The following is an 18,526-nucleotide window of genomic DNA, read 5'->3' on the forward strand; positions in this document are numbered from 1 at the left end:
TGTGTGTGTGTGTGTGTGTGTGTGTGTGGAGAGGCTGCTGCTAACATCAGCAGCTGAACAGACAGGATCACATGCAGCTCCGATGGCTCACACCAGGCCTGGCAGGCTCTCACTCAACACACACACACACACACACACACACACACACACACACACACACACACACACACACTTGTGCTACTGCTGTGTGATTTCAAGAGCCTAATAAAGCCCAAAAGACACCAGAATTAAGTGATTTCCAAACGGTTCAAGTTATAAATATCAATGAGTGTCTTTAGGCCACCACATCAGTCGAGCCCTGCTCAGCACTAATTATCCCACCGTACACAGCTCCTAACTTTCCTTAGCTGTCATGAGCCCGGCCACGGAATGTCAGGAATCTGTCTGACACCCGAGGGCAACATCTCAACAGGAGATACAGTGAACGACAGCCTAACAGGATGCAGGACAGAGTGAAAGCTGCAGAGAATTAAATGCGAGTGTCAGGAAGTGAGCAATAAATAAAATAGCTGGTCGAAAAGGGAAAAAAAAGGAATAAAAGATGGTGAATAAAAGCAACGCAGGGCGGGTGGAAGGAGGGGGTGAGGCTGGCCTGTGATGTCTGCAGTTCACACTTGAGTGGCAACGAGGCAGTAGAAAAATAAAAGGGGGCCTGCTTGGCATTCCCTGTGTGGAGCGCAATTAGGTTTTGATAAATGACAGATGAAAGACTCGGCCTCATAGTGCTCATAAAACAAAGTTTGCTACGACAGAGGCGCTGACGATAATGGAAGCTGGTCAGGATGAGCCTTTTCTTCATCAGTCAGTGTCCATTGTGAGAGGAGTGGGGAGGCCTGGAACAACCTCGAGAGAAATGCGAGGACGACCGACTGACTCATCGATGTGTAATCCATTAAACAGCATCTGCAAGGCGTCGCTGGCCAGCTCCATTCATACCCTAATGAGCAGATTCTGTGCTAAATGAAGCAGAAAGAAGCGAGATCCACTAAAAATCCCCTCTCTGCACGTGGTGCTGAATAGAGGGGTTTTCACCGAGTGGAGCAGAACAAAACGAAGAGATGAGGCCTTTCTCCGCGCCGTGGGTGAGATAGAAAGACAAATCGCTCAAGGTGCCGTCGCATCGTGCACGTTTGGAGTGGTTTATTTCCACTTTTTCCTTCTTTGGCTCACTTGGCCACGTGAGAACGAGGTCTGTGGAGTCACAGCGTAAACACAACCGATCTGCACTACAGGCTCACACACAGGACGACACTGCGCCAAGTAAACGATCTGAATCTGCGAGCGTCAGCTGGTGACATCGACCGCCCATTTTCTGTACATAAGGTAGAAACATCAGCTGCAGATTACTCCAGTTTCTTACCTCAAACAATAGACTACATCCTCACTACAGCTGCAGATGTGACCAAAACAAGACAGCTGTTACTCTATATTTTTCTTAATTATTTCACCAGGAGGTCCCACCGAGATCAAAAATGTTTTAGGAGAGAGACCCCGCCACGGTAGACGGCGTACAAAATCACAACATAACAGAATACAGCTAACAACATGATGTCAATCCACAGTAAAAACACAAGAACGGCTATTAAATACAGTGCCCCCCCCAAGAAAAACAACCACATGCCTCCATCACTCCTGATGCCCTTCAGTTCATCAAAAGTTCTGAATGTGTCTCTGTAGATTCTTCTAAGCCCAGGGTGCTTAGTAGGAAAACAGTTTTCCCCACATCTGTCTGCATATTTGACATTAAGTCAGCAAGTCTCATGAGAAGGTTAGTGTCTGTATACTTACTCACTTCCCTCCCTGGTCTGTGGCGTTCAACCACAAGCGCAGTGGGTCACACGAATTCATACTTTCATTTTGTCTAAAGAAACAAAAAGCCCAGAAATGTCCTAAAAACAGCCAGAGACCGTCGTTTCTATCTCACTACATCACTTGAACTGAAAGATACGGTACGTTTGTCAGGAACTATTTTCAGCTGCGGATTAATCCAACACATCTTCAATTCACCTTTTTGACCTGGTTTTCACCTTGCAAGATCCCCGGACGATAACAAATATGGAGGACAGAGACAGACAGGCCTCACTCAGCCGCTCGGCTGTGTGGTTATGCACTGACATGACTGATCTCAGCTGTGTACACAAAGGCTTTGAAAATGAAACGTTGGCCATTTAGAGGAAAAACCTTCGACACCGGCTGCCTCTGAAGCCTTGACTTGGACCTGTCACGGTTTGGTTTTGGAGTCAAGACATGTCTTGCTTTGTCTCCACAGACACCACCACTTAACTCGGAGATGTCTCAACTGCCTTGAAACATCTCTGACCTTCACCACTGTCTTGCGTCCCCATCACTCATCTCCAGTGTGTGCTGGTTGAGACTGACTTTGTTTTATCTAAGCTACAAGTAAACAGCATGTTTGTCTGCGGAGCAGCTTCAGTCTGAGCAGCATTACCAGGTCAAACTGTTGCCTTTGTAGAAACTGAACCTCAAAACTGAATTTCACATCAACAATCCTGCATTCATCAAATGCTCTCTAACTAAGCCGTTAAAGCTTGGCCTCAGTGGAAGGAGTTAATCTGGGACGCCACGGGGGGTTTGGGGGTACAGTGAAAGGGCAAATTTTCCTCAGGTTGAGATTTATGACTCACACACACACTCACACCCACACAGGCTGAGGAGTGTTGAAGGAAACAGCTCCTGGTGGAGCCTGAAGCTCCTTTGTGGCCGGGCTTCACTGTCTAAATGCTTGTTTTGCGTCTCGGCTGCGTCGCTTGTGGTTTGGAGCTCGCTGCCATGCAGTGCTGCTCACCTTTAAAAAGGGTCTCCACTTCATGACCTGCAGTTCACACGCACACATCAACAGCTTACTGCAAACAATCAACAGGCCCGTGATCACTCCAACATACCTGAACTGTTTCTGCCTCACACACACCTCACTCACACACACCTCCCGGCTCTGAACTGGATCCTAACTGTAGCAGGGGTGTGTCAACGCAAGGTTGCAACAGCTTCAAATGACACAATACAACTCATTCAACCCCGATATGCATAACAAACAGATCTGTGAGATCTCCACCTGACGCCGACTTGCCCCCCCCACATGTATTGTGCAAAACAGCTCTGTGGCGGACAGCACGTCATGTCACAGCAGGAGACTTGTAGTAGCTCCGACATGTGGAACACGTGGTAATAATTCTTTTCGGTGACACACGTCTAAACCTGCCACGCCTGTTTGGAAGACAGGCCGAGCAGACCGAGTGCGGCAAACAAAAAGAGCTGTTTGATAGGTGGGCGGTCCGCTTTCTTGGCACACTAACTGGGCCTGGATGTGTCGGCGCGCTCAGGTGCCTCTGGGTGCACACCCCAGCTCTGCGCCACTGCTGGCACTGGCAACAAACAGGGACTAACCAGCTTTAAGTTTATATCTTACTGCCATTTTTGGGCCAGTATTGGATTTATTCCAGCTCTATGTTGTGTTAAACTGTTTGTACCAAACACAATCACACATGCATCATATTTCTAAAAGCACAGAATCAGAAGAAATGGCACAGCTGCTTGGCGGAGACATGCAGTGATTCAGCTCATATCTATAGTGGATTATTAGATATTACATTTGTGCTGCACTTAACATGACTCAATAACACTCACATCTAATCAGGGCATTTAAAAGTGCCGTTATCTTTCTTCACGACAGCTGATATCAGGCCGTTGAGCCCCGATGATGAACCACCGACTGCAGCTACGTTCACATGAGCCTCACAGGGCAACAGGACAGGCTGCTCCACAGCTTGAGTCCCGGACGTCCACGCGCTTAAAAGGACCATAAAAAGAGCTTAAACGTCTGACTGGAGACTCAGACAATGCTGTTTCACCAGCTGTCTTCTCTTTTTCACTCAACAATCACTGAGCTACCTGTCAGAGGCCGACACAAGTGCGCCGACATAATGCATTTTGGTGCAAAGTCGGCAAGAAAAAAAAAGGCTTTAAACCTGCAATGTCTTTTTCGTTTGAACAAAAACAGGCCAAACATCTCCAATAATCAATCTTTTCTCAATACAAGCAGCCGTGCAAGAACTTCATGAAACTGGCTAAAGTTGGCAACATTTGGATGGAAATCTCTGAGAAGTAAACCAAACCACTAGTGTGAGCTGACATTTGATGCTAAATCTCAGTGCTTGACAGTTTCCACAGGCACATTCACTCAGTGTTACGCTTTAATACTCAGACGTCCTAGTAATAATCCACTGAAAGGCAATATCCACGATATGAAGACATAACCTTAAGTCAGGTGTCTCTAAATAGGCAGTGAATGCTAACAGGGAGCACATTCACTGGAGCGTTATGAAGCAGACTGTTCAGGCTCTTGTTACCTTGATATTTTTTGTCTTTTGAATGAGAGGGGCTTTTTAAGCCTCACATTGAAGACGCCCACGCCTACGAGCTGCCGACTCTAATTTCTCCATACAGACTAAATGTCCTCATTAAAAAAAAAAAAAAAACACATCCACAGTGCCCACTGCCACATGCATACATCAGTGACCCAGATGTTTCTACTCACATGTTGGTAATTCTCCATGAAGCGATGCTGCATTCACTTACCTGCAGTTTGGCGGTGGATCCAATGTGATGTCAGCCAATTCCTTCTGAATTCTGCAGAGAGCAAATAAAAGCGACACATCAAAAGCTAAGCTCTGATCAAGGCCTGGAGAGGAGGCAGACACACGGAAAACCTTCAGGAGTCAGGATTGTTTTTTTTGCTGACAGAAATGTTGCATAAGAAGCACACCTCTCTGTCAGAGAAATGTCACGAGTGTCAGAGACCAGACAACCCAAATGGTCTGTTTTTGGATCGGCGGCCTTTCAATGTCCATCTTCACTGATTAGTTCTCCGTGTACCCTCACTTCAGCTAATAACTAGGACCGACTGCCGACTTGTTCTCAGCTGTTGGGGAGAGTGAATAACGCTCCCGAGGGAGACTGAGCATCAGTTCTGGGAATAAGAGGCAGTGTGTCTGGGATAGAAACGCTGCTAGGAAACTTCAAACTGCTCGCTGTAACCAGTGTAGAATAAAACCTGAGAAAACCTGAGCCTCCTTCATCACATCCCAGACTCCAGCGTAAGTAAGCTCACCTTTTAGCACTAGTAGAGAGGAGTTTGGAGGTCTTGCTCATGCTGGCTTTGCTTTCTCGTTTCTTTGAGGGGTTCACGTCCTGCTGTTGCTGCTGCTGCTGCTGCTGCTGCTGATGATGATGATTATGGTGATGAGTTGAGGATGAAGAAGAGGAAGAGCTGGTGCTGGCACGGGAATCTTCATCCGACATACCGAGCCTGGGGAACAACAACAAAAAAAAAAGATTTAGGAAGGAACACAAGCCGAACCCCCATCGGCCGAACACACCTTTACTCCATCTAACCTCGTTTTAAACATGTAACATTTAAGTGTAGAACCTTGTTCAAAGGGAAATGATTGCAGCCTGAGATCTAAATCTTTAGGTTCCACTCCACTGCACTAACACCTCAGTGTAATTGCAGTAACTCAGACTGACTCTCTAAAAAGCCAGTGGGCTGCAGGGAGTTCTGTCAACCACATTCGTTTTGTTTTTTTGTTTTGTTTTTTAAATGCATGGCTGTCTGGTGGTACACCTGTACACCGAATTTAACAGAACATCCACACAATTCCTTCACTGACTCCTGTCAAGTTTTATTAAACACAACCTGCTCCAGAAAAGCGGGTGAACTTTAAATAGTGGGTTATTTAAAGGGAATCTTGTGCGGCGTTTTCTAACCACGCAAACGGTGCACGTCGACCCTATAGACTGCCACTCTCCCGTGGTGCAGGCACGGACTCCATAAACGCTTCCGTCGTGTTAACTAGCAGGCCCGGGCCAGACGCTGACCCGGGTTAACTGGATCCATCAGTCTGCCCGCCCGCTATGGGGGGGTGAAGGGGGGGGGACGCGCCGAGCTTATCGGAGCCTTTCCCCTCTTTTCATAACGCCGAATTCTGACCTCAGCTAATGTTTGCAGTCGGTGTTATTTTTAGCCTTGCCGGGCTGCGACAAAGGAAATGATTTGGTGAAATAGTTCGGCTGGAGGCCTACTTCTTGCCTGGCCGACACCGCGGAGCGAAACACGACACACGAGACCTCCGCTGTCGGTCGAGTCGAATCGTCGGAACGGAAAAAGCAGAAATACATCGACGGGGCGATGTCGCAGTCGGCGGGGAGCCCCGACACAACACCTCCACAGTCCCCGGGCGAGTCAAAGTTTCACCTCAAGAAGTCAGCGAGGGGCCACGGCGCTGTCAGGCTGCTGCTGCCGCCGCCTTTACAGCCGAATTACGGCGTCCAAAACAAACACAACACGCCGTCCACTCAAAGGCTTTCCTCGCATTTTTAAAGCGGTATCCGTCGACATGCAGCTGATCTCAGTGCAGCCAGTCACAGGATGGACCGACTCCTACACTCCCCTCTGACGGCAACACGGATACGTTTACGGTCCCGACGTCCTCCGCGAGACACGCATGACACAAACTGTTGCGTTATTCGGCGCTGTAACACAAATATTTCGTATCTGATACCTTTCTTTGTGTGTGTGCACAGCCTGTGAGTGTGTGTGTGTGTGTGTATGTGTGTGTGTGCGCCTCCGCCGCCTGGACGCGCCAGTGTCAAAGCCCCTGCGGTGACGAGGAAAGAGATTTCCGGTCATTCTCTCAAAAATAAAAGCGCAGACAAACGGAGGCGGCGATGTCCTGTGAATCAGACGATTCGTTCTCTCTGATTGTCTGATGCAGGTGTCAGCACCAGCACACACAAGAGCAGCATTGTATCATGTGTAACCTTAAAAAGCGGAGTACCGTACAAAGTGAATGAACAACAACAGTAGGACGCATGAAATAATGTGCATTAACAGTGAATACAATGTGTGTTTAGACACAAAACATCACCAAACATGAGCAGATGTCTAAAGAACAGTGGTAGAGATCTACAGGATCCGTCTCGACCTTCAGATTAAAGTAGATCATTATCATAATTATTGTGGTATTGATGGTTTTATTTTTAATCAAATATTTGTATTATAATCACAAGCCATTATGGAATGTGCTGTATGTTCAGAAATATTGATGGAGATAATTTATGGAAATTAAAAGAAAATATTTCATAATCAATCAATACCGTCGTAATTGAGATGTAAATATCGGTGTGTGACAGGGTAAACAGCTCGGATCGTGAGTTGGGGGCTTTTATTTTGTAGGGTTAAATTGTCCGGTTTCCGGTATCATCGTGAACAATAAGACGAGCTTGCCGCCGCCGCTGGACGCGTGCCTCCTCTCGCCGGAAGTGTTGGTCCAGCAGCAGACAGACGTCCTGACATTGTCATCCCGACCGTCGGGGACCGTTAGTGTGACTTCCTGACGGAGGCTGGACGCTCCAAAGCTCCCATCACTGCTGAATAAAGATAAAGTCTGGACATTTACAGCAGCGTTTATCAGCCTCCCACCACCGGGACAGGGCTGGAACAGATACAGATACACAGGGCTGCTGGATCCCCCCCCCACACACACATACCTCACAGGTATGTGGGGGGGGGGGGGGGGGGGGGGGGGGGTAGTGTAACTCATCACTGCTGAGCAGTAAAGAATAAAAGCAGGCTATTGTTATCCACCAGCCTGAGTTAGCAGCAGCACCACAGCAGACTGACAGGTTTAAAAGGCCCTAACGGCGCCTGATGAAGTGGTCTGACACCTGAAATGTGGTCGAGGTCGAATAAACATTAAACAAAGTGGAGCATTTATTGAATCTTCATAGCGTGGAGTTAAGTGGAGTCCAGCTGCTGCACACACAAGTGGAATGGTGGGGGGGTGGGGTGGGGGGGCAGCTCGCTTCATTCCACTGTCACCTCCTCACAGGACAGAAAATATGGAGATGAGTTTGTAATCTCTGATCAAACCCCACACACACACACACAGCTGGTAACACGTTTCAGTCCTAAATCATAATTTTGCCCATATGTGGGGGGGGGGCCCTGAGGTCACATCCTCAGTGTTTGTGTCTGGACTTTAACGGCCCGGGGGAAGTTAAACTTTATGGGCTGATTTCACTCACACACTTCTAGTACGGTCCAACGTGACGACTTTTAAGCAACAGCATAAATAAATCAGGAGCTTCACTATTTTCCAGGGGGGGGGTTAATCCCCTGAGGCCCTGAGCCGTGGGCCCCTATTAACCCACCATTTCTTCCACTCAGTGCATTGTGTGTGTGTGTGTGTGTGTGTGTGTTAGTAATTAGTTTGTCGTAGGCTGATTAAGCTTCAGCATCCATAAGACTCTGCACCACAGAAGCACAAGTCATTTCAGTGGATGTGGTTTTATGCGGTGCAGCATTTTATCAAATTTTGACAAACACCACACTGTGAATCTGGACCCTGGGGGTCCCCTGGGGGTCTGGGGGCCGTCGGGGGTTAGTTGCCTGATTTTCCCAGGTGGAAAAGCAGCTTCACTATTTACTCACCAGAACTGTATCCTCGTCTCTGAAACAGAATTTAACCGTTGTTGTTGGAAAACCACAGCAAATCTAACAGCAGATTACACATGAACGTTTCACACAAGTAAAGGCTTTTCTTTTTGTGTCTGGTCGTGTTGGAAGGACTTAAGGCTCAAGGCCTCAGTACCTCTACCATCCCTGGTACTGTGCTGCCTATTGTGTGTGTGTGTGGGTGTGTGTGTGTGTGTGTGTGTGTGTGTGTGTGTCTTTGTATCGTTATGAGAAAACATTTTCTTTTCACATCGTCGTTGTGAGGACATTTTGCCTGGACCTCACAACTTCAAGGGCCGTTTGAGGATTAAGACTCGGTGTTAAGGCTAAGGTTAGAGTTAGGTTAAGGTTAGAGTTAGGTTAAGGTTAGAGTTAGGTTAAGGTTAGGGTAAGAGCTGGGGTTAGACATTTAGCTGTGACGGTTAAGGGGCTTGGGAATGCATTACATCAATGAGTTGAGCTAGAAAGACAAAAGACCGTGTGTGTGTGTGTGTGTGTGTGTGTGTGCCTGCTGCTGTGTATTGGGGGCCACTGCCATTAAAAAAGCACACGTGCAGAAGTGAGTGTAAAGACTGTGAAGAGGAAGAGGTGAGTGTGACAGAGCGGATGCTCACACACACACAGACTGTGTGCTTTGACATAATGACCTGTTTGGTATTTGGCTGCAGGAATGAGATCACGTCTGTCCTAGCAGCAGAATATACATTATCATGCGGCGCAGGCACATCCTCACCCTCACCCTCACCCTCACCCTCACCCCAGCGCTGGCCTTTTCACTCCTATTGATCACTATCCTCTCATTGCAAATGCTACATTATTATCCATGCATCAGTGACTTCTCCTTTTCTGTCAGACTCCACGCAAGCGTGTGAAGGAGGAAGTTGGAGGGAGGCGGGAGAGGATGAGGACTCCCTCTCCCCTCCCCCTCCCGATGTGTCAGCCATAATTAACTCTGCCATTATTGCTCTACTTTGCTGGTCTTGCAGCGGCGTCAGAGCGCTGAATGCTGCTCAGGACGGGGGCCCCCAGCAACAAGTGTCCGTCTCTTCAGGGTTATTGTGTTTCCTCCCCTCCCCCCTCCCCACGTTCACCTGCTGCACCAGGTAGCCGTCAACGGCTGGGCCACCACAAGGCAGTCTGGGAAATGTAGGAATCACTAACTAAAGTAGGATCGAGTGACATCATGACCAGTCCTGTCATTTTCCTCCAGTCTAACATCTTGTCTGCATAAGATCCACATAGCTGATATTATTATGGAGTGTCTCGCTCTCACGGGATCAATCTTGTGCATAGATGTGCTCACAACATTTTATCTGGCATCTTGTTTGCACAACATTATTATTTTGTGCAAAGGATCCAAGAAGTCAGAGCATATCTCGTTCTCTTCTGTGACTTTTATTATCTTTTGCCAGCAGGATACAAAAAAACATGCTCCTTCTTCGGGGGGGGACTCTGCAGAAAGTCAAGTACATCAGAAAAGTATCGATTACCAAATAACTCCTAAAATCCACCGAGCACCTCCGACTGGTGCAGGAGCCGCGGGAGGGTTTTTATTTTTTCACCCCAGGTTTTTTGTTTTTTTTAATGTTTTTATTGACTGAGGGCCCTGAAAGTGTCGTGACACAAAAGGAGGAGGCAGCTGCGTCACTCTGAGGAGCCGTCAATCAGCAGCGTGGAACCACAGGACCACAGGCGGCCGGGGAGCTGCTGCTGTGACCGTGCTTTCACGACAACCTGCAACGCATTACAGCCGGGCCGAGGTGCACGTGAGGGGCGTTTGACATTATGTCTGCACCGCTCAGCGGGGGAGGGAGTGGGGGGTGGGGGGGTTAAGTGGTGCTTGAAATGCAGTGGCTTTCAGCTGACAGTGACAGACTGAGGAAATGTGGTCTTTGAACTGAAGTCGTGAGCTTCTTCCAAATGTGATCACAGAAAGGCAGATGTGAGGTTCAGTGCAGGAAGAGTTTACACTGAATGCAGAGTTCTGGTCATTCATGACAAATAACTGCACACCTTCAAACTTAAAAAGTGCCTGCTGCCAACTATTACTCAATGATAAAACTAATCAATTAATTAATGGGGCATCATCAACAAACACAAACCAGTTTGTTTTTTCGAGTGGATTCTCCTAAATCCACGCTGACGGTGTTTCCAGCATCACTGAATGTGGGAACGGACAAACCCCAGTGACCTCGGTGACCCGTGTGCACCGGCACGAGGGAGCGGACATCTGATTGGTCATCCTGTGGATAAAAACAACCCGAGGATCAGAGAAGTTAAAGGAAAGCGGCGACGACCGTGCTGTGACCGGCTCACTGGAAGGAGAGGCAGCGTTTGAGTTTGAGTGCAGGAGCATCAAAACATACGGAAGACTATTAGTGCCAGGCACGATTTTATAGAATAAAGACAGAATAAAGAGTCAAACTTTCAACATATGCCAGGGCATGTGGATTTTTGTTTTGCATTTTGAGAATCAAATTGAAATATTGTACTGATAATTAAACTTTATTCCTGAAACTTGGATGTTATTCTTGAGACACTAAATAAAAAAAAAAAAACTTTCATTCCTTTCATTTGTGGTTCCTTCCTTGTGTTTCCTTCCTTACACTCCTCCATAAACACCAGACCACTCAGGAGCAGGGAGCGTTCGCCCGGTCGGACAAAGCCAGGTACCTTCTGCGTCACGCTGCGAGGAGGAGATGAAGCCATCTTGGTTTGTGGTTCTGGCAGGGTGACGATGCGGGGGATGTATCCACACACGATGAGGCCTGTTTATGAACACCTGAACTGAATGCTGACGTAGAAATGAAGAACTCTGTGAGATCCACAAGTATAATATCTTCTGCATGAGAAGATGGCGTGGACGAGCGTGTTAGTGCACTCAAGAGCGCCGACGAGGTGTGGGTGAAGCATTACTGCGTTCAATTTGTGTCGCGTGCTTCGTCTTGTTAGTCTACTTTGTTTAGGGCTGTTCTGAGCCTTGCATGGATGTTCTGTGAGCAGCCGGGGGGGGGGGGGATGAGCTGCGGGCCAACTCTGGCACGACGCATCAAATGCAAAACACGTTGGTTTAATATTGTCCGTGCTCCCTTACAAATAAAATAAAATAAAAAGAGAAAGAAATTAAAGTCGCGCTGCTCTAAAAGCCTGAGGCCACGTTCAGAGAGAGACGACAGCACAGCGGGATCAAACACAGCCTCCTCAGTCACTTCCAGGAGGGCGCTGTGTTGTTGGGACAGTGGGGGTCAGTGTTGCCAGCTGGGAAATGTAGAATTATCGTACCACAGACTCGAAATTATCCTATTTATCCTATCCTATCATAACCAAAATAACAAGCTTACTGTTGTGCGATAGTCAAATATAGTGGTTCTATATGTCTTTAAAAGCGTCCTCATCCACTGCTGTGTGCTCCAGCTTAGTTGTGTTACACTAATGTGTCCCCCATAAACAAATGACAGGTGGGAACTAATGAGCTAAATCATGAGGCCACCCACCGTTAGGGGAACTGACACAGCAGGTTCACTTTTTTGAAACAGTATTCATAATAACTGAGAAGAAAATAAAGAGTAAATCTGGCTTCACTTAGTGACATTTACTTTTTCAGTCCAACATTTGAATACTATTTGAATTACTTATATGAACAATCTTTTTTTAAAGAATAATCAGAACATTCTCTCTTTGTCCTCAAAAATGACAAATAACTGCACATCTTCACACTTAAAAAGTGCCTGCTGCCAACTATTACTCAATAATGAAACAAATCAATTAATTAATGGGGCACGATCAGCCAATCATGCTCGTTATTCCGAGACCAACGTCACCTGTATCCAGGTGCTCGTATCTCACGCTAAACCAGTTACGATTGGTTGGAAATGTCACATGATGAGAGACGCCTTCAGAGTTCACAAAAACTGAACGGCAGATTAGAGCTGATTGAAACCACACGTTCACAGAAACTGTCAAATGATTGTACTTTTGGCCTTTTTTTTGGATTATTGATCGTACATCGTACAGGGCACAAATACGTACAAATCCGATAATTATCGTACACCTGGCAACACTGGTGGGGGTGCTAACACAGAGTGGGGTAGGGGCGGCGCAGTGGAGAGGTTGAACCTGGCTCAGCGGTCCAAATTTGTGGTACTTCCTACTTCCTCTACATGTCATTGTAGAGGAAATTATATGCTCTTCACTTCCTTACATTTATCTGACAGCTTTAGTTTAGTTACAAAGCAAATGCAGATGATCTACAATGTGATGTCTCGTTATATATTAAACTCCCAGCAGCGTGCACAGGGACAGCTGATCAGTCCGTTAACCAAGTCATCCATTCATGGTTCCAGCTTCTCAAATGTGAAGATTTACTTGACTGCGTCTGCGAGGGCCGGACTTGTCAGCACGTTTCGCTCTTTTCAGCCTTTAACAAACCAAACAATCAGTCCGTCACCGGAGAAAATAACCAGCAAGACGAACCCTGAATGAAAAATGATCATTAGCTGCAGTTTGACACCAACTCCAACAGCACACGAGGAATAATAATTAGTGGAACTGTCACAGGGGGACACTCGCAGAATACGTTTTCCCCATTCTACTTTTATTAAGTAACATCGGCGCAGATTTCTACTTGTAACAGAGTATTTTCAGTGCTTTTACTTAAGTAATCTGAATACTTCCTCCACCGATTGGAGCTGAGATCAATCTGACTTTCCAGAGTTACACTGTGTCGTCAGTCGCCGTGCAGTGTTTTAGATTAAACTCAAGGACCTGCTGCTCAATCTGGACGTGCCAGCCTGTGCTTCACTGTGAACACACTTTTTAAAACCAGTGCACGCAGACGGGAGGCCAAACACACCGCTAAGAAGATTTGGTGTTCGCTTACTTACAAAAGACATACAAGGTATTTGTGCCGTACGTCTGACCAGCATTAATTCAAGTTATCAGAAAATGAATATGAAACAAAAAAAAAAAAGAAATAATATGGAAGAATATCATCATTCTGTGGTGTTTTTCCGGCTTCCACCACGTAATCACTGTACTGTCAGTGTGTCTGTCTGTGGTGAGCCTACGAAGGAGTCATTTCTAACAGGAAGTGGTCAGAGTAGAGAGATGAGGCTCCACTTTCACACACACACACACACACACACACACACACACACACACACACACACACACACAGTCGTATTAAAGCAAGAGACCGACACAGGCTCTGTCACATTACAGCCAGTGTTTAATTGAGTATTCAATGAGTATGTATTCTCACAAGGCATTAAATGTACAGCAAACTACCACTATCGTCATACATGGTGATGGACTCACTCCATGCCAGAACTCCGCCGGGACAGAAATAATACCATGACTACATGTCCACTGCATGAACACATATCTTGATGCCATGCACTAATATTGACCATGAGCTGTGAAACCACTGAAAGAAAACAAACTAAATGCACTCACTCGGTATGATCATTTTTACATGAAACCATCACATGAGACGGGAATAATACACGCACACTTTCAGATAAGGAAGGTAACGAGGGTGGCGACAATGTTATAAACAATGCAATAACAATAAGAACAACATCGACAAGAACAATAACAGTATTAAAGCTTTTCATGACCATATCAACATTCAGTGTATTGGAAAATACAATCCCAATAGACTCTTTGTATAAAAAAGAAGCTTTTCAAGTCAGCATGGAACAAATAACAGTTCATTTCTCTGGGGTGGGGGCAGGGTGGATGACAGGAGCGGGTGTGCTTCCATAGATTTCAGAGGAGGGGATGTGTGGGGTGTGTGTGTGTGTGTGTGTGTGTGTGTGTGTGTGTGTGTTGGGTAGGGTGAGGGGTCCAGGAGGAGTCGTGCTGGTCTATGTGGCGTAGCGTTTGGTCCACTGTTTGGCTATCCTGTCGTGCTCGGCTCTGTTGGTCAGGTACTGTGTGGCGATGCTTCCAACCAGGGGGTCGGCTGTAACACAAGAGGAACCAACTCAGTAAGACTCAATGTGACAAACAACGTTTTGGTTTATTATTGAAGTATTAAAGGAGAACTTGGTCCAGCCAGAAGCCACAAAACAGACCGCAATGGCTGCACATAATCGTCCACTAAAAGTGCTTGTTTTCGCCACCGACAGACTCAGATTGCTACTCTAAGCATCTGACTTGTTTTGTCGGCAGCAAAAACAGATTTTCTGGCGGTCTGTGCAGTGCAACAAGCTATAAACACAACTTACACACGTATAAAGTTGGAAATGTGATTGTGTCACCCGATGAACAGCATTCGCTCTCCTTATAGCTCTGTTTTGGTCTCCACCATCAGCTGCTAAATGCTCCACTGGGCTCACCAGTGGGTCACTAACTGCGCAGAGCAGGTGGTGCAACCGTGGATTCATCAGATTTTAATGAGGTTTCTGACAGCAGGCGAGACTGGATCAAAACGGTAAAGCTGCCGACTGTAAAAACCAAAAGTGGGGGCTAAAGGGAGGTGTGCTGTTCTGTAGAGCTGCTGAGTCAAGTGAACATTCATCGGTGTGTGCGACACGTTCCACAGTCCAAAGGGACGTTTTCAAATTGACAGTCCAGCAGACTGAAAAAGAGCAAAGAATAACCCAAAGGTATTCAATGTTGAACATTGCTTTTATTATGAACGTTGTCGTCAAGTAATGTTCTTTTAATTCAACACTCATTTTTACTGGAACTAATTAATTTTGACTGGATGCTGCACATTATACACATGCACAAAAAGAATTAGAATTTCTATCCTGAGTTGTTCAGTGTTTACAATGTTCAGTACTACAATGACCAAGAATAGTCCGAGAATACAATCCTGAGAACATCCACATTTCAGATGGTAAAAAGCAATCAGACAGGTCGACGGATATTTATGTACTAAATAATGTATTAAAGCTGCAAATCCTCATGATTGTGGATTGTTTTTTGGCATTTCTGCTTGGAAAATGCCGGTAATGACCCGATGACCAAAAAGCACCTGATTGGAAATCGTAGAGATATTGCAAAGATGTTGAACGTTGCCATGGGTGCATTATAATGTAAATGTCTCACACCTTCGCTGACAGATTTCCTGAGAGAAAAATGTGGTATCAGCAGCAGCCTTAAAAAAAAAACCAACATCTGTGAGAGTGATATTTTATTTATTAGGACATACAGCATGTTTACACAAACCGCCACACGCTGCCGTTTGACATCCAATTACCTGATGCAGTGTATCAAAGTCTGAAGTGGTGTAGGACCACCTCCGCTCATCAGCATGCATGGGAATTTTATGACAACCGGTGAAAACCACAGAAAAGGCATCAGTCAAACAAATGGTACTCTATCGTTCCTGCGGTCTGAAGTGAAGCTTGTATCGTATGACGTACAGCGCGGCCGACACTTTTATCGACAGCACAGTAAAATGTGCATGTTGCTGTAAATCAGAGGTGATCATAGTGGGCTCCGGCAGCGGCTGCACCGTGCTGTCCCGTCCGATGATACACCGCACATGTCCTGTCAGTCCACAGCCACCGCTATGAATTCCCACCGGCGCCTCTATTGATTGTGCCAACGCTCAACCCGTTGTGCCGCTGGTCAGTTACTCAGTGAGGTGACAGAGAGAGAAACAAATTCCCAGTCTCACACTGCACTCACAGTGCACTCTGCTTGGCTTCAGACTGTCTCCTGCGGGGCTGGGCCTGCTGACGGGGCAGTGTGATGAGCTTGGCTGAGCAAGCAGCACAAACACCCCTCCGCACTAATCCCTGCTAGGGTTTCAATGATGGGGGTTTTTACAGGCTTATACCCATATTTCTGGATGAATGGATCCTTACATGTCATGGCATTGTAGCTGGAAGCTGGAAGCATCTGACTTCTTCAATGACAGCCTGAGCCAGAGACAGAAGTCCTGTTGGAATTGTTTGTTGGTGAAAGGATTTGGTGCCTTCAATCTTTGTCCTGACAAAGACTGCATCATTTATTCTTCCCTTCTTTGACCAGTTTGTGCTTTCAAGGCCAAAGCTAAGATGGTCCATTTAAGGTGCTGGTATAGTCAAATAAAGCACTGTGGCTTAACAATGACCAGTTATGTAAATTGGGAAAATCCAGAAGATAATGAGTTGAATGCTGCTCAACAGATGAGGCTACGCCGTGTCAGTTTTCCAGGGTCATTTTATGGTAATCTCTAATTCTGTTTCCTGTACACATCAGTTGTTGTACAGAAGGCACACGGCGCTAGCTGACGACATGACCAGTTTTATCTTACACATTCTGATATCAATCTAGATAGCAAAGCCTTCCTTTAAGGCAAGGTGAGGCATGTGTTATTAGAGGTTTGACAAACTGACACCCCTGAAGCTACTGAGGGAAAAAAGCAGACACCTTTATTATAAAAGACTGGCCTGAATATCAGCACACATCAGCGAGATATACCATCTAGCCCAGACGGCAGCAGAAGGCACTGAGGAGGAATCCCTGTGGCTTTGTTAAAAAATGTAAGATTACTTTTTGGACGTTCCACAGAGGTTGCGACAGGAAAAGACAGGGAGAAAAAGGGATGACATTCGACAGGGGCCCTGGGCTGGATTTTAGCCCTAGATACACTCTGGCACGGCATGTGGCTCAGCCCCAATGAGCCTCCAGGACGCCCCAGGTAGAAATCTGCTTGTGGGACGTGATACAGGGTTCAATGTGGCATGACGGCAGGGACTGCAGCCCTGGGAGGGTTGATTAACTGTCATTCCATCCTCTTCCCCCGCTTTAATGAGCCACATGCCAATGATCTCTGCCTGCATGGGAAAGAAAATCTTCAGACGGAAGGCGGTGGAGAGGGAAGGAGAGATATTTTTAGGGTATTTCGGATTCAGGGCCCACATTCAGCACTTGAGGCTGGGTTTAAAAAACTTAAGCAAGTGGTGAGAAGAGTAGTGAGCGGTCTGATTTTGATGAGGCAAGAGGCAGAAAGAGGGATAGAAAGTGCGTGGGTAACGGGAGGGAGGGGAGACGGGGCTTTTTTTTTTTTTTGGCGGGCGACAGGGTGTCGATCAAGTCTCTTTTGTATCATACTTTAAAGAAATGGGCTCATTTCATCTCACCAACATCTGAAAACGTCAAGGAGGAGGAGGAGAGGAAAAGGTATTCTCATTTCGCCCACTGAGGGAGAATCTCCGCTGCTCGGTTTATCAAAGAGCAATCCCCGCAGAGAGGACACAAGCTATCATCAGAGGTCTTCACAATCAGCGCTATCGCATCACACCCACACTCCCCCCCCCGAACCCCCACCCTTTCTTTTCTGTTGCCATCTCATTCCCCACTATTCACATCTGAAATCACCTGTCATTCTTCTGCCCTTTTAAGTCCCCCTTTTCCTGCATTCCACACTCTGGCACATTTCTCCCACTTCCTTCAGTCTCAACCTCATCGTTGTTATACTGGACAGATTTTTTCTTTTACAACAGCTGCTTTTACTACCTGTGCTCGCTCAATTTAATACTTAATACCAACAGACATTAACCGTATTGGTAGCTGAAGACCAGTCAAACTGAGAAACGACTGGTTTAACTGGTCCATAAAGGACGGACTGAATTCCCCGTTCCTCCCATTTCTTTGCTCGCCTGGTAAAATGTGCCATAATGGATCTAATTAGCTTTAAAAATGTTGACGTCTTCTCCTTGAATGGTGTCAGCTGTTTACAGGGCTGTGTTTAGCCAGCCAGTCCTGGTTAAATATTGATTAAACTGCAGTGAAGGGAGCAGGAATACACAGGCTCTCTGTTTACGATGCTGTTGTAAGAAGATGAATGCAAATGGTATGAAACAGCCATTTTTTCCTGCTTCTCACACCCACTATTGCCGTACATTCTCACACAGTAATGGGAATTCGAGAGTTCTGTCTAATGCTTCAAAAAGCATCTAAAACCCTCCTCACATCGGCAGAATCAGACGTTTCTTCTAGGACAACTGTCAATCACGTCCACTTTGTGCGCTGAATGACCATGTGTACGAA

The 18,526-nt window shown here is 46.4% G+C and overlaps 1 protein-coding gene across 4 annotated transcripts in view; it reads right to left on the minus strand.

Moving 5' to 3' along the window:
- ube2e1 (ubiquitin-conjugating enzyme E2E 1) overlaps nt 1-18,526 on the minus strand; it is an 89,308-nt gene that overhangs the window by 11,410 nt on the left and 59,372 nt on the right. The window contains exons 1-3 of one of the 4 annotated variants that reach the window (XM_070846566.1): nt 6,579-6,643; nt 5,129-5,326; nt 4,597-4,647 (exon numbers count right to left, since the gene is read on the minus strand). The exons of 1 other annotated variant lie outside the window; for it this stretch is intronic. In XM_070846566.1, the coding sequence (XP_070702667.1) occupies nt 4,597-4,647; nt 5,129-5,319 (242 nt within the window). In that variant the 5' untranslated portion in view covers nt 5,320-5,326; nt 6,579-6,643. Of the gene's footprint in view, nt 1-4,596; nt 4,648-5,128; nt 5,327-6,271; nt 6,549-6,578; nt 6,644-13,742; nt 14,499-18,526 lie in introns of those variants that run through there. 2 more of the 4 variants (XM_070846562.1, XM_070846564.1) reach the window with 2 other exon arrangements.

The sequence above is a fragment of the Pempheris klunzingeri genome, chromosome 16 (genome assembly GCF_042242105.1).
Source record: "Pempheris klunzingeri isolate RE-2024b chromosome 16, fPemKlu1.hap1, whole genome shotgun sequence".
In the NCBI taxonomy this organism is placed as follows: Eukaryota; Metazoa; Chordata; class Actinopteri; order Acropomatiformes; family Pempheridae; genus Pempheris; species Pempheris klunzingeri.